The 22,746-nt window shown below is 44.2% G+C and overlaps 1 protein-coding gene across 5 annotated transcripts in view; it reads left to right on the top strand.

Annotated features, from left to right (window-relative positions):
• The window catches only part of TTLL5 (tubulin tyrosine ligase like 5), a 769,178-nt gene that overhangs the window by 289,965 nt on the left and 456,467 nt on the right, over positions 1 to 22,746 (top strand). For all 5 annotated transcript variants that reach the window (XM_069638032.1, XM_069638034.1, XM_069638033.1 and 2 more), the window contains 2 exons: positions 1,756 to 2,032; positions 8,683 to 8,803. In XM_069638032.1, the coding sequence (XP_069494133.1) occupies positions 1,756 to 2,032; positions 8,683 to 8,803 (398 nt within the window). The remainder of the gene's footprint in view (positions 1 to 1,755; positions 2,033 to 8,682; positions 8,804 to 22,746) is intronic.

The raw sequence follows: 22,746 nt of genomic DNA, 5'->3' as shown, positions 1-22,746 counted from the left end.
TCTTAGTGTGCTTCTTTTGAACCTTTGCACACTTGTCCATGAAGATTACTGACATGGAAAACTGCTTTCCTAGTTCCTTTAACTGCAAGAAGAGTGAGCGAATTGCAGGCACTGTAATCTGGGCCACCCTATACTGTGTTCTATAAGGACATAGTTGTGTTGAGGGTTAAACCCTCATTTTTACCAAAAGTGGTATCTGATTTTCATTTAAGTCAGAAAATTGTTTTACCTGCATTCTATCCTCCACCTCATCTTAGTAAGGAGAAGAAAAAATTACAGAGGTTGGATCCAAGAAGAGTTTTAAGCTTTTACATCTCTAGGCTCTCTAAGCTTCGAGTGGACAATCAACTGTTTATTGGCTACACAGGAAAGAAATTGGGTCAGTCAGTGACAAAGCAAACAATATCACGCTGGATTGTGCTTTGTATTTCAGAATGCTACAGATTAGCACAAAAAGACCCACCAGAAGGTCTAAGGGCTCATTCCACCAGAGGCGTCGCCTCTTTGACAGCCCTACAAAGAGTTGTTCCTATAATGTCCATTTATGAAGCTGCAACTTGGTCCTCGCTGCATACTTTTTCAAAATTCTATAGCCTGGATGCTTCCCAGTCTAAGGAGCTGAATTTTGGTAAATCAGTACTATATTCAGCCATCTAAGGGTATCGAAAAAATCTAATCCCTCCTCCAGAGAAATTGTCCATACTGCTTTGGGAGTCTATCTAAGATGAGGAATACGTTGGAGGACACAATCCACTCGAAGGACAAGTTACTTCCCAATTGGTAACGTTCTTTTGATTGGCTGTTCCTACAACGTATTCCTCATCGCCCTCCCAACCTACCCCTCTCTAGATTTTTCCGGGTTATTGCCACTCCAACTCTCACAAGGCAAATACCTGTGTGCCGGCACAGTCTACACAGTGAATAATCAATAATGAAGGGGGAAAAATAGAACTGAGGCCGACGGGCGGCGTGCGTGCTACTTATACACCCGATGACGTCACCCTCGACGGAGGCCTTCGAGGGACCATCGACTCGACGACATCGACGCACGGCGCCCGCTGCCGATTTTTTTTTTTCCTATGTAGCTAAAGCTTGATGGAATACATCTAAGATGAGGAATACATTGGAGGAACATCCAATCGAAAGAACGTTACCAGTTGGTAAGTAACTTGTTCTTCTATAGGATAAATGTCATTTCAGATCTCTTTGGGATATTTTAATATTGGAAGACCACCAGAAGGATGTTTTCTTTGATGGTCACAACATGGTCACAACATGCTGGTGACCATGCAGACTGCAATAGTGAAATCATGCCTGCAGTTCAGTAGTTTGAAAGTGTGGTGATTGAGTGTGGTGATTGATATAGATGGTACTACTGGCATATACATGGACTGCCTGTGATGGCCTAGGCAAAGGGAGGCACAGAGGAGCATCACATCTATGAACCCACACCAAGCAGTGGCTTCAAGCTGTGCAGAATTAAAGTACCACAAGTTTGACTAAAGGTGCTGCCTCACTTGAGAATCTGTAATTGGGACAAGCACCTAGTCACATTCCAAGGTAGGTGGAGTGGTTATATGCAGCATGACAGTTGGCAAATAAAGGCAGTGAACTATCACCTCCTATGAAGACTTTAAGCTGCACATTTAATTCACCCATGTGAGTAGGTCCACAATGAAGCATAAACGCCTGTCCTGCCAGACAGTATCTCTAGGAGGGATTCTGATATATTTGTACTGTGCTTCTCCTTTGCAGGCACTTCAAAACCTACCACTGCCCACCAGAAAGTTGAGTTGGAGAGTGAGGAGGAAGAGGGAGTAGCTGAAGAAAGCGATGAAACAGAGGAGACCTCTTGCATTCCTGGCGCCCCATCGGAACCGAGAAAGCAAGCACAGCCTGTGCCGACAAAGGAAAGCGCATGCCAGGAGAATGCACTGAAGGAGCAGAAAGGGCTGGACGACCAGGGGCAAAGCTCACCAGAACCACCGCCAGTTAACCTGATGATGGTTCTGCGCGAAAATGGCAATCTCAGGTAGGCTTTACTTTAGACCAGAGAGAGGCAAGGCCACTACATGGTTTGAGCTGGGCCTGTGAGTCACAGAATACCTAGAACACCATGCAGTGACTAGCGATGATTGTTTACAAGGCTGTCCATGTGTCTTCTAGAGGATTCCCATGTGAAAACGTCTTACTGAAAATCGGCCTTGGTAATAAGGTTGGCCCAATAAGGTTATTTTGTTTTTGCAAGGTGTTTATTTTCCTCTCTCTTTCCTTTGGGCAGGACTTGCCTCTCTAACCCGCTGGCCTCCAGTAGGGTTTCATTTTGTTCGTAACCCTTTATCCCCTCCCTTTTTCCCAATGTGTTTCAGATTTTCCCTTTTGCAGTCTAGTCAACTTTATTACAAAACACTTTTTTTCAACAGACATTTTCACAGGAATTTGCTTGTGTCCCAAAGAGATGGTCTAACAGGAGGGATGTGTATGTCTTTCGGAGATGGTCTTTAAAGAGTTTGTGCATGTGTTGTAGAGGAATGGCATTGGAGGAGCAGCGTCAGACATTTTTCAAAGGCCTTTGTTGTGTTTTAAAGAAATAGTCTTGCAGGAGGCTGGTGAATGTCTTCTGGAGATGGTCTTGGAAGAGTCTGTGTGCGTGTCCTATATTGATGGTGTTAGAGCAAGAGTACCAGATTTCTTTTAGAAGGCTTGTATTGTGTCTTTTAGAGATGGTCTTGCAAGAGGCTGGCACGTCTCTTCTGGAGATGGCCTTGGAAGAGTCTGCGTGCGTGTCCTATATTGATGGTGTTAGAGCAGGAGTGCCAGATATCCCTTAGAAGGCTTGTATTGTGTCTTCTAGAGATGGTCTTGCAGGAGGCTGTTGCATACCTGACAGTCTTACACAAGGCTTTTTGTTTGTGACATGCAGCTGGTTGTATGTAAGAACACTTGTGCGCATTATAAAGCAATGTTTACAACAGGACGTGTGTTTCTTATACAAATGGTCTGATACTACTTATGGGTCATTGAGAGAGTGCCATACAGTGGCTGCTTGTTTGGTTAGCGGTGTAACAGTAGGATTCCGAAAGCCTTGTATGGTTCATCATACAGGGTGCTTCCTCAGGGGATGGTACAATGGAAGGCTGCCCGAGTGACAAGTAACAGCTGTTCTTGCTGCAGGGTAATTGTTTATCTTATTTATTTTTTGTTTTATTGGTTTTAAAAAAAAACAGTATCCACATGTACAGTAACATTTTCCATTTACTAATTTTCACAATCTTTTCCATTTAAACATTTCCACATAACTGAGTATGAATTTCTAGTCTTAAAATATCCCAAGATTCCCATATATCAGCTATGGTATCAGACACTTTAAAATACCAAATCATCTACATTTTCTTTCTTAGTCGACTTTTGGTTCATGTTTACACTTTAAAAGTGTATCAGCCTTCGTTCAATCTTCATTTTGATTCAAATATTTTGTTCAAAAATCTAACCACTCCAAACACAAGTGAATGATTTTCCCACAACATGAGCCACCATTCCTCCGGGGTCCGGGTGCTTGCTTCATTTAAAAAATGTCCCCATACACATCGTTCTATAATCAGTCAAACCTGTGCAGTAAACAATCATATGCTTCTAGGTTTCCACCACATCTGTTTGGACACAATATCTACACGAAATGGTGCAGCTTGTCTGTAGTGAGATGGGCTTTTGTGTCTTATGGGATGGTATGATCTGATGGGTTATTTATAACGTGCTTAATACTCAGAGGTTTCTAACTGGGGATCGAACCTGTGGTGCTCCGTGTCATCTTGCTTCCAAGGCGAGCACGTTGCCTCTGAGCTATCCTCCGGAGACTGGTATTACAGGAAGACAAATGGCAGTCTATAGTGATGGCCTTAAAGCTGGACCTCTGTGTTTGAAGCAATGGCTCCCTTTTGAGTTGCCTTGTTTGACTACTTCAACCATCAGAAACTCCCCTCAACTGCTTGCAGTGGCACTACCAACAGCTTCTTTACACTCCACTACTGGACCGCGCCTGACTCACAGCTCACGGCGAATTTGTTCCAGCTTCATTCATATGAAGCTCTACACAGGGTTGCTTATTCAAAATCAACCCGAGTACTTAGGCAACCACAGGGATGTTAGTTGCAGCCTGTACAGACTGTAACACCAGTTCGTAGCCTATGCCTATAACCCCTACTAATCTCTGGAAGCATAGGAGTTTCCACACAGCTTCCAGGACAGGGAGACCTGCATATATAAGGCCCCAGAAGAAGATTGTGAATTAGAACAATTGAAACGTCAGTGATCCTCGTGGGAAATTGACTAAAGACCACACCGTATTCTCTTTATTGTTTAATAGACGTCGGACCAGTCTCTCTTGGTCATGGATCAGCCTTTGCTGACCATTCTTTCTACATAGACAGATACAACTGCCACTGTCTACAGTAGCCCGGTTAGGGCTAAATATCTATGCCCTACATCAAAAGGACTTTGTTTCTTAACTCTATTGGTCTGTTTGAATGTATTGAAAAAAACAGTAATTGAATACAATACTTCATAGCATTGGAAGTACGAGGGTGTGACCTTTATGAAGTAATACTGTGTATACCTCGAGTTCAATTATAACAATCACAAGGAGTCATTGCATATTGATTGTACAGACCTGAGAAGAATTGCACCTTTTGTACTGTTCACCTTTGCCTTTGTTTATACACACAGTTTTGACCAGTCTTTGACTTAGCCATGTCATGTTAAAATCATGGTGTTTCTCTGTGTTGTCTCTTTTAACCAAAGCACTCGATTTCTTTTTAAGAAAAACTTACAAGAATAGCCACAAAAATAATAAAGAGGCTACCACAAAACCAATCATAGTTGATGGTTGTTTCTTCACCTCATGATAAGGATTTATCACTAATGCATGGGGTCCATCGGAAGGTTTAAATCATAAACTGCATAAAAGTGATTGCAGTATTGAATTAGGGAGGACAGGGACACCCAATGTACACATATGCAGTGACAAATAAGCATTGGCAAGCTCAACAGTTTTGCCTCTTATTATAATGAGATCTTCTTCAGCTATGCAGGCCTCCTCACAGATGGATCCCAGGCAGAGAGATCAGGGAGGTACTCTTACGTCCCGTTCCATTTCCGCCATTCTGTTTGGTGGCTGAGGAGTATTGTGTTAATGATTTCCCCCAACCCCACCCTTTACCACCATTTTTGATACTTTGCAGTAAGCACTGTTTTTGCTTACCACATTCCAAATGACCATATCCTTGGCTCGCTCTGCTTCGTGCTAAAGTGTCCCACCGGACTAAAGAGCCACCTGTGAGCCACAACTGTGTACCTTTACCAAGTGTTGCTAAAGTACCAGCTTTAAGCTAATAATCCCATATCCTACTGGGTAGTACTAAAGTGCTACATATGAGCCGAAAGTAACCTTACTGTTGAAAAAAGTAACTACTTCTGAGGCAAAACTAAGAAGCTGATGGACCCCAGTACACCATACCACGTTACTCTCTACACACTTAGGGGAGCCTCCCAGACTCTGTGATTAGCTGAAAACAATAAAACTGTGTTCCTAAACCAAAAAACACCCACACAATTAAAGTGCACTGTGATGTGTTAAAACATCAAATGGTATGCACTGCTTGAAAAGCAGAATGATTTCTCTGGTAAAGAAAGCCTACACTGCTTTCTAAATAGCCCTAACCTGTATGCCCTTCTAGGGGAACTGTTGTTAATCAGGCTAATTCACCGAAGGAATTCATCTCGAAAGGTACTTCTCATAGTCTGTTTTGATAACATTTTCATGAACTGAGTTTAGCAGCCATCCATGAAAGATACGCGGGAGGGGTCATTGTATTCCTACTGCCACCACCCTACCCCCAGGATTTTGTATAAACGCTTACATTTTGAGATTTCCTGGCAGAATCTGTAGTTAATCCAGCACTGGCAATGGCCAGATATGATCATCATTTGACCCAGTGCAACACATAGCTGAGGTGTACTCCACTGCAAATAGTGGTCACATGTATAGACAGGGAATTGTGAATTGCTATGTTATGTTGGATTTGTAGAATGCAGATTTGCCACTTTTTTAACCTTGTGGTGCTGCACCCACACTGACCTACACAATTACTTTGCATTGTAAATGTGTATTTTGGCGAACTACCAGAAGTAGGATTCGTGTCCTCATTATGAGTGTACCAGTGTGGTAATAACGTGCCGGTATTATTGCACGTTACTGCACCAGCACATTCCAAGTTTTCTGCTAGCGGGGTGGATTTACCTGTAGCTCTAAGCTGGAGGTAAATCCACCACTATGTTGGCAAAAAAATGCTGGTATTACCTGCCCGGTAATACCAGGGCCGGTAATACCAGCAAATCCCCCCCATGGAGTCCTGTGGAATGGGGATTTGCCGGCGTTTCTGCCACTTGGAATCTGCTGGTAATTCCAGCAGACCAAGTGGCAGAAACTGTATTACAGTTTGTGGTATCACCGGAAAACATGTAATGAGACTCTGGGACGTCATGTCCATGGATTTTTATTATATTCTTTTATTCAAATTAGTCTGACCTCTTGGCCAGCTTCAAAGCAAATAACAAACAAAAATAATGAAAATTATCACAAATTGTCACATTCCCTATTCTAAAACACAAAGGTCAGGATAAATCCAAAACAGAGTCCTTAGCCCAAATCATATACTAGCCTACTACATTTATAACAACGCTAACACACCTACATCTAAAGGGTTTAGCAACTAAAATTATGCTCATCTGCTGCTTCTGTTCCAGGCCTACTCCCCTCAATATAAAGTTCTTCAGGAGCCACTGTAATGGCTAAATGTTCCAAATGTAGTAAAATCTTGAGGTATTTCAGTCTTTCTCCTGACACCTTGGGGTGCCGTCTTCACTTGTTTACCCCACTCTGGAGTGTTTCTGTTCCCCTCCAGGGATTCACACACTTTCACTCCACTCATGGTATTTCTCTCTTTCATGCCTGTTCCAAGGTGTCTTCACACTCTCCCCCTCTTTTGGGGTCTCTTGATTCTTGTTACCCTCTCTTGGGGTATCTTTACTCTCTCTCCTTTCTTGACTTTCATCCCCTTCTCTTGGAGTATCTTCACTCCTAATCCTTCTCTTGACTCTCATTCCCCACTCTTGGGGGTATTTTCACTCTTAGATTAGCTTCACTCAGAGTAATGGGATGAGCCCCTTAAGTGACTCCTTTGCACTAGACACACCCCTACTCGCCTCTTCACTCGGAACAAAGGGCATAGGTCTCTTATATGACTCCTTCGCGCTGGGCTCACCTCTTGCCCTCCAGAAGTAGTCAGGCTGCCCCCAGACCCTTCTTCAATCAGGAATGTAAGGTTGCCTAGCTCCTTCCACGGGCTACCTTTCTTCCAGCTTCTCTGGCCTACTGAATCAGAGAGGTGGGGTGCAGGCCTCTTCTCTTCTTCTGGGTTCATCTGGTCCCTCTCAGGTTTCCCTCTTCAGCATAGCAGTTCAGCTACCAGGCACAAGGCAGCCTTCCTTCCCCTGCTCCGGGCTTCTTCTCCAGTGATTTCCCTTAACAAGCAAGACAGTACACAGCTGAGAGAATTTTCAACTGAACTGACTCTTTTTATTTAGTCCTTTAGCCGACTACTGATTGGCTGAATTGTCCAGCTTCACCATTGGTGGAAGTAGTACTTACATCGTATCCTCCCATGTTGGGTCATCCACAGTTCAAAGAATAGTTGAATCAATTAGTAGTTCCAATTAACTCTCCTATATAAGAAGAGCTCTGCTCCAGTTTATCTGGTTTGTGCCTCCTGGCTAGATGGTTGGTATGGGTCTCTTGATTCTTGAAAGAAGGTTTTATTTTATTTCCCTGTGACTTTGTGTTGTTGTAGATGTTATTTAATTAATTCAGAGTTAGTTTACTCATCTCATGGTCCTTAATGGGGAATTAAACCCTGGTCTTCTAGGTCGGAGGCAACCATTCTACCACTGTGCTATCTCAGCTGTTCAGTTATTTAGTGGTGAGGGAGGTTGAAGCCTTTGTTTTACAGCTGATGAGGGACTTTTCGCTCCATGCTAGCAGCAGCGTCTCGCTGCACATTGTGAGCTTGTCCAGCCGCTCCTCTCCCTTCGCCGCCACACGGATTCAGCTGAATGTTATCTGGGTGAGTCGAGAAAAAGCCTGGATTCACCAAGGTATCCAGAAAGGGAGCATGCAATAACAGGAGGTACTACACATTGCAACATATTTCACAAATCAGAATGTGCTCATTGTGCTGTTTAAAAGCACTTATTTTTTCCTTGTCTGCTAAAAATACAGTGATCACTGCAGCAAACTTTCACCAACGATGGCCCTGCTTCCCCATTGCAACCCCTGGCCCTCAAACAGTATATACTGTCCAGGGGTGGCTGGCAGCTACCTAGAGCCACCAAATAAAGGATTAGTCATGTTGTGCCCTGCTGCCTGTGTCCATATACCCACTCCTGAACACATTGTAGTTCAAAGAACACACATATTTAATGCATGTTCTTTTACTGAGCTGGTTGCACAGTTCTTACTAAGATGGGTTTGTCCATGTTTGGCGTAAATCCAGTGCTGGCGGAGTTCATAACTCATGGGTCCAGTAACTTGTATTCAGATTTTCCATGCACGTCTTTTACATTTTGCAGCAAAGTGCAGGCACGCATGGCATTCTCGGCCTATCTGCAGAGAGTCCGTCAGCGTCTTAACACAGAGGTTGTGGATCAGAGTCAAAACTACGCTTGGGCTGCCAAGGAAGATGAACAGATGGTAAGAGCATATTTAAGCCTCACGTTTTGGCTGTCTTTCAATTGGATTGTCTTCATGTGAGAATCTACCATGGGCGTTTATTTACAATTGTTGTTGTAAAACCTTTATTCGACATTAGCCGTTGCAGTTAAAATATTACATTTCAAGAATAATGCCAACAATTGATAATCTGCCTTTGATGGGTTATCAGTGGCTGACAGTGCTCCATGCATGTCTCATACACAGATTAGTCCTTCCTGGATTTGATTATACATGATTAGCATTCACTGCTGAGATCTTTCCTGGTTTGATCATGAATGGTTGCCATTGCAGAAGTCTTGTTCCTTGTACTGAGTAAAATGTCTTGCTATTCTACCATGAGTCATTCCAAGTTCAATTTCACACAACTAAGATGTACACACACCCCACCTTGATACATCTTAAATATAAAGACAGCTTAACATCTGGAGAAATAAATTGCAGGAGAGGGTGACGAATTGCAGGATTCAGTAACTCCTCCTCAGGGAGGAGCCTTTCCCTGTGACCCTAGGGAGGTGAGTCTGCTAGGCGATACCCTCCTTGGGTTTAGAGGAAAGCAGGATCTCGCTGGGAGAGACTCTTTTCACCCCCCCCCCCCCCCCGCCCTAGCCTTTGGGGACAAGGACTCCAGTTTCAAAGAGGAACTCCCTAAATTACTCACCCACAACCCAGCTGCAACAATTTTGATATAAAGAAGACATGAAGAACACATTAATGTTTGTTCCTGTGGTGTAGAAACCTTAAATCAACATGGGAAGGAATCTGAATGCAATACTGAGGAGAAGAAGAAGAAGAAGAAGAAGAGAGGAGAAGAACTCTCATCAGAGAGAGAAGCCTGGGAGATTCGATTCAGCTGTGCAAGGAGAGCTGAACCTGACAGGGACATGCAGCATCCAAGCGTGGAAGCAACCTGGCAAATGAAGATGACGCGAGCAAAGCCTAAAGTGAGAAGAGCTGAGGGAGGGAAAACTCAGATGGGCTATCGAGTCCTAGGTGGTAGCGTGACCAAAAGTCGGTGGACTGCTAAGTCTGACAATGACGCAGAGACCACAGACCCTTTCACGACACAGAGCGGGCATAAAGGAAGAGCGAGAGAAGCCAGAAGTCAATCTGACAACCTGAAGCAAGGATCCCATCCTGATTTCAGGCCTGGTGACGCTAACCCGAAGTGAGCGAGGTAACGGGGAAGGAGGGAGACCCGGGAGGTATATCGAATATAAGAAGCACAGTGGCGTAATAGGAGGACGACAGCGATGAGAAAAACCAATTCATAACCATCAACTGAAAAAGCGAAAACTACACTGTTTCTCTGTAGCTGGAACACCAGAGGATTCTCATCTCTTTCGTTTAAATTCGGATGACCTATGAAAACATAAGTTCATATGTTTACAAGAAACATGGATTGACATCATGCTGGGATGGGACGGTTACACTGTGATCATGAATCCTGCAATATCCCGTACAAAAGGACGTCCATCAGCTGGCTTATTAACGCTGATTAAAATGGAAGAGAATATCCAAGTGACAAACTTCACTAACATTTCACCGTGGATTCAAGTAACAAAAGTAGAAATCAGGAGTACCAAGATGACATCTGGAACTCTGGGACAAGTACCGGTGCAGAAATTAGCGATATTTAACATTTATTGGAATCAAGCAGCAATTCAGATGGAAGAATTCATTGACACTTTATTCTCAGCGGTAGATGATGTAATGCTGGACGATAAGGACACTGAAATAATTCTATGTGGCAATCTCAATATTCATCTATTCGAATGACAAGGAACAGCGATGGAGAAACAACTCCTCTCAGCAAGAGCGAAAAATTGGATTAAAGAAACAACATGGCGACAGCTTTACTGTACCAATCAAACGAACCACAGTGCAAACAGTATTACTTGGTCTAATGGGAAAGTGTCAGCGACTCTAGATTACATATACATGTCGTCAACTTTACTGTCACTAGTAACGACACAAGACATTACAAGATCAGAAAATAGTGATCATCAAATGCTCAGTATTACATGGAAAGCGCCGTATTGTGAAGGTAGTAAAGTATACTTACCTTCTATGGAAACTAATTCTGCAGTCACTCGACTACGTATTAGTGACAATCAAATGAAGAGCTTAGTAAGCACTTACATCAATCCTGAGGTGACTGGCATGGAACAAATAAACTATGAATGGATACTCTTACCGTTTCTACGAAAGATCCACAAACAAGAAGCCTCAAAGAAAAGTCATCCACATGCATACAATAGCCAAGTAGTTAACAAAAAAAAGAACTGAGGAGAACTCTCACAGAAATTAAAAGAAAGAATGTGGGCAACACGTGGAACGCCATTCGACACGCAAAACAAGGCTACAGAAACTGGATAAAGAATGCAAAAGCATTGCTCTTCCAACAAGATGCAGAAGCAATCCTAGCCCTTTTGAAAAATAACAATACAAGAGGATTGTGGAACCTATTAAATCTGCAAATGGACAGCCAACACAAACTAATCCAAGGGATTGAAGAAGCTGCATGGATTAACCATTTTAAATCCATTTATGAACGAAAAGTGAAAAATCAACCTATCAGAATGGAGCAGAGTGAATCGATTCCTTGGACAAACTCTTGGACATTGGAGGACATACTACCAATTATAAAGAAGCTCAATTCATCAAGGGCTCCAGGGCCAGATGGCCGAAGTAACACACTCATTAAGAAACATCCAGAGGATTGAGCTAAATTCTGTGTCCATTTATTTGCGGCAATTGAGAAAGCAAAACAAATCCCGATGACATGGACAACAGCTATTCTGATACCAATATACAAAGCAGGTGATAGACAACAGCCGATAAATTACAGACCAATTGCTCTCTTGGATCCGATTGGAAAGATCTTTGCAATGCTCCTCCTCAACAAACTTAACTTATGGATCAAAGAAACTGAGCAATTTGATATCAGGCAGACAGAATTTACTAAAAGTACTGGTACACATGTAAACCTGATGATCTTGAATCTATTGAAACAGGAGGCATTGGTCAACAACCACACGACATATGCAGCATTCATACACCTGCACATGGCCTTTGATATGGTTAACAGGACAACACTGTGGGGAAAACTAAAGTGGAATTGCCCACCGACGCTATTGGAACCTATCAAACAACTATACACCAATACCACTCTAAGAATCAGATTATCACAACAAGGACAATTGTCGGCACCCATTGAAGCAGAAAATGGGCTCAAACAGGGGTGTCCCCTTGCAGCAACGTTGTTTAAGCTGTACACCATGGATCTTTCTGAGCCCCCTCACTTTCAGAAGGCAAATCCACCCAAATTAAATAACCAGCAGATTTACCACTTGATGTATGCAGATGACATTGTCATTGTAGACAAAACTGAGCTAGGGCTACAAAGAAGTCTCCGGGACTTGGAAACTTACATGTTGGAAAATGGTTTAGAAATTAACACCGCAAAAACAAGAATCATGCCACTTTCAGCAAAGAAAGGACAGCAAACAAAACCACAACCATTTCAGTTCCAAATGAATGAACAAAAACTGATCATGGTAACTGAAATTAAATATTTAGGAGTCCTAGTGAACCAATCAGCAGTAGAAACTCCTTGGATAACGCATCTGAGAACAAAAACAGCCTCATTGGCGAGACAAGGGCTTTTCATACATAGAAACTTTGGAAAATTCTCTTTGCAACCAATTCTCATATTTTACCGCCAAAAAGTGATTGCGATCCTAGGCTACGGGAGCGAGACTATGATTAATCTTGATCAATCTATCTGGGATATCTTGGAAGGCCTCTTTTGGAGGAAAATCCTTGGACTATCAAACTCATTCCCGATTAAAAGAATTAGACATGAGATTGCAACACAATCATTAAGATCAATAGTCGAGTGGAAAAAACTTGATCTGTTCAGAAAAAGGATCAATGAGGGTGAAATTCCAGCACACAAACTATTCCAACGAAGAAACATTACGGTGGCGAACACGGCATTAGCATTATGGAAGGATGTAATGGAAAGCGTGATGGCAGTAAACAGTATAACAATGGAGATGCTTGTGAATCGCCCTCAATGTACCAAACAAAGACTACAGCGAAATGATTGGGTAGCTACTCTAACAGAGAAATCAAGTTATCAGATAAACTTGCACTATGACTTGGACAATCGCGCTATCAATGTTTTACCTGCGTATTTGAAGCAATTTCCAGATAGGCAAATTAGGGACACTTTTATTAGACTACGATTAAACCAACTACCGACCCGGGAATTGATGGCAAATAATAGACAAATCCTGAAAGAGGAAGCATTCTGTCGATTCTGTGAGAATAAACAGATGCTCGAAACTATCCATCATATCATCAGGATTTGCCCTGCATTAGCCGAAAAAAGAAACTGGTTTCGAGAAATGATAACGAAACCCGGGCATGAACTCACTTGCCAGGACAGATGGAATCTAATACTGTCAGGGAACAACAGGAGCCTTACTACGGTTATTATTCAATTTTGTTATCATATAATCATGATGAAGAGGACTTAACCTTACTACTCATAGCAGTTTTCAGTGTAGTAAGAAAATGACCATAGATGCTTTGAAGAGGATGAACAATGGGAAAATCTGTGTGCTAAAACCCTGCTTTTTCTTATTTTATTTTATTTTTTATTTTTCTTCTCTTTTTCTTTTTTCTTTTCTTATTATTGTGAATTTCAGTATTATATGATGTAATGGATAAATGAAAAGTTTTTTAATAAAACTACAACATTCAAAAAACAAAACAAAAAAAAAACAAGCACAGTGGCGTAACACTAAATATGGGGGCCCCCCCTGCGAGCCATGGACCGAATATAAGGTCAGACTTTAGCCGGGCACATTCACTGTCTCCTCTACTTACACTCTCACAGCGTGTTCTTCATTCTCAATGACATGGGACACTTTGTTTTGTAAGCTGTTGATTATATATACAAATGACTAACCCACATCGCATGTCATTGAGTACAGTTTTTCTACAGTGATTTTTCAACTATGTATGTTATTTCATGAATGGTGTAATCCAGAATAGGAGTCCCCAACAACATGAACCCAGGGGAAAACCAAAGTAAAGCAAACCAACAAAAGGGGGAAGAGGGTTCACGTGAATGAAACCATAGAATAGATCAATGGAATGAACTGCTCACTGTAAAGGAGCTAAATGTGGGCATAGATCAGGTCAAGCAGCATAAAAAGTTGTTCAATCAATCTTTAATAAACACATATTCAATTACCATACACATGATAAAACAGCATAAAAACATATAATCAATGCTGAACATATCCGATTAAAGTGCATATTAGTTTAGTGGCCATCCTAAGATGTAAGAATGAGTACACTGTGCATAAAGTAGTTCAAAAGTACATAGCATCAGAGGACAGCTAAAATCCCAAATTGGTGCCCAATCTATATTCAAAATGTTTTATTAACCAAAATTAAGGCAAACAAAGGGGAAAGAGAAAATTGGAAAAGTATACAAAAGATTTTTTAGCAAAAAGGCGAAAGAAATGTAGAGGCCAACCCGCCCACGCAGAACAAGAAAATCAATATTTTCTGCAGGGTGAAGGAGGTTGTCCCCTAATCAAACCAACCAATTGTTATTGAAAACAGACAAGTAGAATAGCATCAATACATACTAAAACAGAAGCAGTACTTGTCTCCAATCTGACCAAAGTTATTTCATGAATGGACATCATGGATTGTTATGCAAAGAAACAACTTGAAATTGCTGCACAAAAAACGTTTTTAAAAAAAGCTTATAATAGAAAGCTAAATGAAAAATTAAAAATTTGTTTTATATATTTTTTGAGTCATGTGTTTAGCATCAGCAAGCATGTTGCTTTTCTCAATGGTTGCCCAGAATGACATGTGCTCCCATTAGGGTCTAAAAAAACAGTGTACACTGAACTTCCTCCGTACACATCTCAGATTTATAGAGGGTAGGACAAACCCCTTGTTATAGCTTCTCCAGCCCTCCAGTCCTTCCCGCTTCAGGGCAGCCTCTTTTCGTTGCACTATGGCAAAAATGAATCGGTCGTGCCACACTTTGGGCCGGCCTAGATTATCACGCTTGCACAATACGCATGAACGTGCTGCTGAAGGGGTATACTGCACACTGTACTAGGAGAAAGATATAAATATGTGTTTTAATGCAATATACAGCACACTTTCTGAGAAAAATTGGCTAAAAAGCCAGAGTGTTTGCCTTTGTTTTGTAGGGTAAAACCAATCCAATACATGCAAATCACGCGTTGCTATTAAAAATGCCATGCCACATTGAAAACATGTCCCACTGGCTGCACAATGTAGACCAGTGTAGACACATTATAGCATTACAGTAAAGCATGCCAGGCCACATTTAGACATACCTAGACTGGTTGCGCAAAATTGCCAGTCGAAGCAATAACACTCACCAAGAAGAGAGCACACATTGAAGCCTGGGTCTCTGCTGCCTCTAACAACATAACCAAACTCTTTAAAATCTGCATGGAACTGGTCAATCCTGTTGCAGGCTCCACCTCTCCTGTTCCCTCCCAGACTCTCTGTATGGCTCTGGCCTCTCACTTCTCTGCTAAAACTCAAGACATCCTGTCCACTATCTCCTCTTCCTCTCCCTCTCTTGGCCCCCCTTTGGCCATCTCTACCTCTCCTCGTCCTTTCTCCTCTTTCTCTCTGACAACACCTGACAAGGTTTCCAGACAAGTCTGATCCATGAAAGTGCTGTCTAAAAGGTGCTCCCATGCTCCTCCAGAACCATCAAGGACCATATTGACACCCTCGCTGCACCTTGGCCGATTTCTTTAATCACTCTTTCACCACTGGAACGTTCCCTCTCCCCTTAAGCACTCCCTAGTGCACCCACTCCTCAACACGCTGTCTGTCGATCCTACCTGTCAGGCAAACTATCGCCCAATCTCCATCACCCCTTTCCTGGGCAAACTCTTGGAAAAAGCTGGCCATCACCCAGCTTACTCTCCACATTGAATCTGTTGGTTGTCTCCATGACCATCAGTCTGGCTTCAGAGCTGCCAGAGGCACCTAAACCTCTCTCCTGAACACCTGTGAAGATCTGCTCTCTAACCTTGATTCCAGTATTCCTTCTGTCCTAATCCGCCTTGATCTTTCCTCTACTTTCGACACAGTCAACCATGCCACCCTGATAAATCGACTACGTGAGAACCTGGGCATCACGGATCAGGCCCTGGAGTGGCTGACGACCTTCCTCTTGGACTGCCCCTCCCAGCTCCAACTTGGTCGCTTTCTCTCTGCCACCTCTCTACCTGTGGCATTCCCCAGGGCTCTATCCTCTCACCCTTGTTTTTCAACCTCTACTTGGCCTCTTTGAGCTACCTTCTCCTCTAACTTTCAGTGTTATGGGGCTGGCTCTCAGCTTTCCTTCAGGCTCCTCATCTCTTGCTCATTCCTGACTGTCTATCTGTGATTCAGGATTGGTGCACCACCAATGATATCTAACTTAGTGCCATTAAGATGGAGATCCTTCTCATTGGGACCCCTGCCCCTGCTTTCCCTCTATCACCCTGGCCGCCCACCTTGGGCCCTCTTCCTTCACCTTCCTGCGAGGCAAAAAACCTTTTGTGTCATCTTCGACTCCACTCTCTCTTTCTCTCCTCGCATCTCGGACGTTGCCAAGAAGTCCCACTACCTACCAGCTGCTCCTGCTCAAAGGGACACTTCCCTTTCTCACTTTCCCCCAGAAGCTCACTGTCTCCAAAGCCCTGTTTCTCTCTAGGCTGGACTACTGCAACAGCCTCTTTCTCAAGCTGCCTTCCTCTCTCCGCCCTTTGCAACTAATCCAGAACAGGACAGGAAGACTTATCCTTGGCCACAAGTCCAGGGATCATATCTCTACAGCCCTGAAATCTCTCCACTGGCTCCCGGTGGTTGCAATAATCAAGTTCAAGACCCTTTGTGCCTGGGGTCAGGCTCACACTACATCCAATGCTCTCTTCCAAAATACCTTTTTTCTCGAGCCCTTCCCCGGCTACCTCCAACTCTCTAAGGGCTAGACTCTTCTTCAGGCAGAGAGTGGGGGTAGATCTCTTTCTTCTGCAGATGCCTCCCTGCGCCTCCCAAACTTTAGCGGACCACCTGATGTTCCAGAAGCAGCTCAAAACCTTCCTATTCTCCTCTGCTTTTGCTCTCTCCCTCCCCTCCTGACCTACCTGACCTCCCCTGCTGACCTACCTGACCTACCTGTCTGCTGTACCGTCTGGTTGCTTGGCTACCCTCAGAGTCTCACGGAGTCCAGGCTCTTTCTTGATCTGTCACCCTTGCACTGCCTCCGGCCTACCACACACTTAGGGACTGTAACTGTAACCCTACAGACCCTTGTCCCCCTTGCACTATCTAGAGCCTCACTATTCTGGCTGCACTTACTCAGAGCATTACAGCCCTGTTTTCCCCTCACTTCTTCCTTCTTCCTTGCACTTCCCCCTCCCTTTCCCCTTGCATTTCTCATTCTCGCACTTGCACGATTTGAATGACACAAGGCCTAGTAAGATCATTTGTCTTGTCCACCCTCTATCTTCACACCATTGTTAATGTTAAATGGCACCTGGGTTTCGCTGTTAACAAGGGCCCAGCCATTACTAACATAAAGCATTTCACTGTTAGTACCTGCATCCAAATGCCAATTTTTTTAGGCAATTGAAATTTGATGTGGGTTTAGTACTTTCATGCCAGGGAAGTGATTGGAAAGAGAACAGAAGACTGTTCATTCTCACAACAGTTCATAACTGGGTGCTTTTACACTTAAAGGAGAGAGTTAACGGCTTGTAACATTGAAGCTGCACTAGAATAGTCTCATCAAAATGCGTAAGTTAGATGTCCCCACACAAATAAGTTTGCTTCCCCCACCACCCGTGAAGTTAGCGCCTCTTCCAACATTTGAAGAATCAGCCCCCCGAAATGTAGGTTTTGTTGTGCCCCTGAACACAAGCACAAACACCATTCACCATATACATGCATGAACGGCCAGCCATCCATACATTTAAGTGTGCACCCTTTCACCATACACACACACACGCACACCCAGTCACCCATATATTTGTGTGCACCCTTTCACCATACACTCACACAGGTAGCCACCTCCACATTTAAGTGTACACCCTTTCACAATACACTCACACACCTCAATGGTTTGAGGGCCGCCCTATTACTAAAAAAGAACGTGGGCCTCAGTATAAGTTTGCTGGTCTGGTAACAACGGTAGCGGTAAGCTTGCCGGTACCGTTGTTACCAGACAGGCAAACTACGAGTTCTGCTCCCGGGTGCCTTCCCGCCCGCCAGGTCTGACCTGGCGGGCGTACCGCCACCCGCGAGCAGAGCATGTCGGATGCACCGGCACAATTCTGAATGGTGCTGGTGCATCTGAGCTCCCCATTCCCATTGAACCCTATGAGGATCAAATGAGAATTTGGAGCATTTTTTTCCAGCCCCTGTGAATGGCCAATTACCGGTAATTGCCCATTAGCAGGTGCCAGAAAAAAGTGCAAGTTTGGCGGCAGCCTACCGGTTTTACCGGCAAGCCTACCGCCAAACTTGTAATGATGCAGATTGTCTCTTTTTGAAATCACTCTGACTTCATAAAGAAATTATTTCTGTTAAGGACCGAACCATAACGGAAATCATTTCTTTATGAAGGCAGAGTGACTTAAAAAATAAACAATTTCTTTATTAAATCAGAGGACTCCCCCCAACCCATGACATGGAGGCCTCCAGCCTGGGGTCTTCCATTTGTGGGGCAGGAGGAGCCCTCTGACTTCAAAAAGAAGGTTTCTTTTTGTAGTCACTCTGTCTTCATAAAGACATTATTTATGTTACAGAAATAATTTATTTATGAAGGCAAAGTGATTTTAAAAAAGAAATTGAAAAAATATATATATTGAAAAAAATATTTTTTTCCCATTTTTTTCTCTCCAAGTGGGGTCCCCTCCCAGGCATGTGCTAGCGGGGCCCCCCGCACCGCAGGGGCTGCAGGGGCCCCTGTTACGCCAGTGAAGCATAACAATCATACTCGCCCCAGTGAGGCCCTCAACTTAATGTTCCCTTGGAAGAGTGGGACGTCACATAAGGACATTCATACTTGAGAGAACAGTAAAGAGCCAAGAGAATCATTACTGGTAGCTTCATGCTTGTCCCAATAAAACCAAAGACATGGAGAGAAGTGAGAATCGTTACTGGTACCCTCATACTTGTGCAGGTAAGACTTAAGAAGTGGAAACAAGTAAAAAATATTACTGGAACATTCATACTCGTCCCAGTAAAGCCAAAGAAGTAAAGACAAGTGAGAATCGTTATTGAAACCTTCATATTCGTCCCAGTAACTATTGAGTGAAAGAGGAAAGTGAGAGTCCTTCTAGCTGGCCCAGCCAGGGAAAAGAGTGGACATTGTGTAGCGAGGAATGGCTAACTGTGGTAAAGAGTGAGAAAATAATAACCTCTAGAAGTGGAAAGCAAGATGTCAAGGAGATGATGGAGAAATTGAAGAGCCATATTACTGATCTTTATGAACTGGTTAAAGTAGGTGCCAAGAACTACCTATGAATACATTACTAAAGTGAATGTGCTGAAAATCAGACCACAGGAGAAGGGACTCATTCTCCTGTGCCTAGGTTGCTTTGATAGTGGTAGGGACAGAAGAGTTTAGCTTTGGACAGAGGACAGATCTTCCTTTTGGACTCACCCATGACTGACAAGCAGCCTAGTTAGCTTGTGTTGGGAAGGGAAAACCCATAGATTAGGGGCAGTTAGGAGTTTACATCTTTTCATTTGGTTGAATAAAGTCCTTCAATGGAAGATATCGGTCTCTGTCCTTCTTCTGGCCCACCACATATGGTGTTAGAGTGGGATTGGGGCCAACTGTAAAAATTAGGGGACCCTGCAGTTTACTAAACTAAGCCCCAAAACACATGCACCCTCAGTGGCCACTTCAGAATCGATTGGCTTTAACTTGCAAAGCACACTGAAAATAATAATTCCCACAGGTGAAAGGCTAATCTTGTCACCTCCCAGGGGTACATACATAAGCCTAGCCTCAAAATCAGGGTTAGCATGGAGACAGGGATTGGACGTTGTGGCAGGAATCATTGATTCCGACTATAGGGGTGATGTGAAAGTCCTTTTACATAACCATGGGAACAATCCATACACAGTGAAAGAAGGGGAAAAGATTGCACTGGGAATCTTAGAGAAGGCGCTATTCCCCATCCCGCAGGAGGTACAAGAACAGAAGAGCACAGAGGTTCTCAAGGGTTTGGTGAAGCAGACAAGTCGAAGAAAAATAAACCCCTACAGGAAACTGAGGAAGATGGTTCTCCTTCCCGATTTAGCGTTTGCCCAGAGAAACAATTTAGTATTAACGGAGGCCTTTTCTAAAGTCATACCGGAGGCAGAGGGGAGAAATCAGATTGGTCCTTTCTTTTTTTAAATAAAGGACTGTTATATAAGGACGATTTTACACCGGACGGAAAAGGCTGGTCACAACTCGCAATCCCTAGAAGCCATAGAAGAGTAGTCATGGATTTGGCTCACTCCCACTTGACAGCTGGACATCAAGGAGTCGGAAAGCCTCAGAGTCAAGTGACGCAGACATTCTATTGGCTTGGAGTATTTGCCGACGTAAATAACTTTGTTTTGACCTGCCATATTTGTCAGAAAGCAGCAGCTAGCCCAGTTGCACCAGCCCCTTTACAACCCCTCCCTAACATCGACATCCCCTTTTGACACATCGCTATGGATATCATGGGACCCCCTAGAACCATCTAAATTGGGGAACCGATTCATTCTGGTAATTGTCGTTTACGCCACTAGATATACAGATACCTTTCTGCTGAGAAAATAACACCAGCCAGCAAATCTTGAAACACCTCATTCCGTTTCTTTCCCGAGTAGTATTTCCTAATGAAATATTGACAGATCAGGGTACCACCTTCATGTCCCGCCTAATGTCTGAGATAAAGGAAATACTCCACATAAAGACCCTGAGGATGTCGGTCTATCACCACCAGACCGATGGTCTGGTCGGGTGTTTTAACTAGACACTTAAGAGGATCTTAAAAAAGCTTGTAGAGGCTGATGGTAAGAACTGGGACACCATGATCCTGTGAGCCCTTTTCGCTGTAAGAAAGACAATGCAAACCTCTTTTGGGTTCTCCCCATTTGAGTTGTATGGAAGAGAGCCGCAAGATGTCCTCGTCAAGCTTTGAGAGACCTAGGAGGAGAGGGCAGAGGCTATTGTACTGACTTCAGACTGCTGAAAAGGCTAATGCAGTTTGACTGGGAGAAGGGAGTCATACTCCTGGTCTCACCATTTGTTGAATCAAAAGCGATTTTAAAAGATTGTTAGAACTCAGCCCGAAGGTTGACCCAGTTGGCCAGGAGAAGGGAATCATTCTACTGGCTTCACCTTTGTCGCCAAGAACTTTAGCACAAGACTGTTAGAAATTAGTCCTGAGGCTGATCCACTTGAACTAAGAGAAGGGCGTCCTTCTCCTGGCATTATTTCTGTTTGTTAAAAACTCTTTAATTAGTAATAGGTCAGAATAGGATAGAGTTGGACAGAGGACGGGCTCTTTTGTTTGATAACCACCCACACGTAAAGGGTGCATCAGGAGTAATCTCCCTTGTCATAGTAACAGTGTTAAAGACATCACAAGTGAAGAGTGCATCGGGAGTGATCTCCCTCGTCACAGTGACAGTGCCAACATTATCAAGAGTGAGGAGAGTATAAAGTGCAATCTGGGGATCCACCAGGGGGCGCAGAGATGTGCTGACTCATCTCAGCTCGTCTCCTCCGATGGGCACCGTTTGAGGGTCTTGAGCCCCCCCCCAACACCCCCGGAGTGAGGAGCACACCATACCCCCACCTTGCCAACGTTGGTGGGCACATCACCCCGAAATCTGAACTTCCGCAGTGGAGCCGCTGCGAAACCGCGACCTGTTGAAGTTTGGAGGGAGAGTGACCCCTCCCCCCCTCGGCACCGCAGCTCCACTAGAAACTACGCGGAGCCCGGGCTAGAGAGCGGCCTGCGACTAGGCCTAGCGACGCTGGCTGGCGCCTTCCCCCTCCTCCCCCGAGGGAGGTAGTGGTGGCAGGGCGCACCCTGGATGTAGCTGGCCCCACTCCCCCTGGGGCAGACGCAAGCCCCTTGCAACGTCCGGGGAGGGCCCCGAGCGGTGCCGCCGGGTCCCCCGGTGCCTGGAGAAAGCCGGCGGTGAGGCCCCTCTGAACACGCGCTTCCTGGAGGGAGGCCCCTTGAGTCGGAGATGTCTGGGGGGGGCCCATGAGCTGGAAGGAGGCACTACAGAGATTTCGCCGCCCGTCCCCGGGCCCCCAAGTACGTCTGAAATGGCGGCACAGACACACCAGGAAGCGGCGGACACCAGCACTGTCACCAGGGGCATGGCGGCCCTCCTGGAGGAAATCGGAGGCTTCAGGGCAGATATAGCGCTGGTCTGGACACCCTGGACAAGAAAGTTGACAAAATAGACGATAGAGTTTTAGCGCTCGAGAGTAACACTGCCTCCAACGATATCTTCGAAACCCAATTCGATATGCGCCTGGCGGAGCTTGAAAGGAGGGAAGAGAAATGCTCCTTAAAGTTGGATGACTTAGAAAACAGGGAACGTCGGTGTAACTTGCGCTTTCTAGGTTTCCAGCAGCACGAAGGTGAAACGCAAGCAGACATCAATAAAGTCGTCAGCGCTGTGGTTGGTCTGCTGTTCGGAGGGGCCAACACGAATGTGCCCACTATTGACAGGGCCCACAGAGCGGGCGCTTCCTCCAGAGGCCCCAGGTCCATCCTTGTTCGCTTTCACTATTTTGCTGAGAAAAGTAAGATTCTCGAATTGGCTCGTAAAACAGGCCC

This window comes from Ambystoma mexicanum, chromosome 14, assembly GCF_040938575.1.
Source record: "Ambystoma mexicanum isolate Mex_15411 chromosome 14, UKY_AmexF1_1, whole genome shotgun sequence".
NCBI lineage: Eukaryota > Metazoa > Chordata > Amphibia > Caudata > Ambystomatidae > Ambystoma > Ambystoma mexicanum.
Note: the sequence above shows the minus strand (reverse complement) of the source record. Positions and strands in the feature narration are given on the sequence as shown.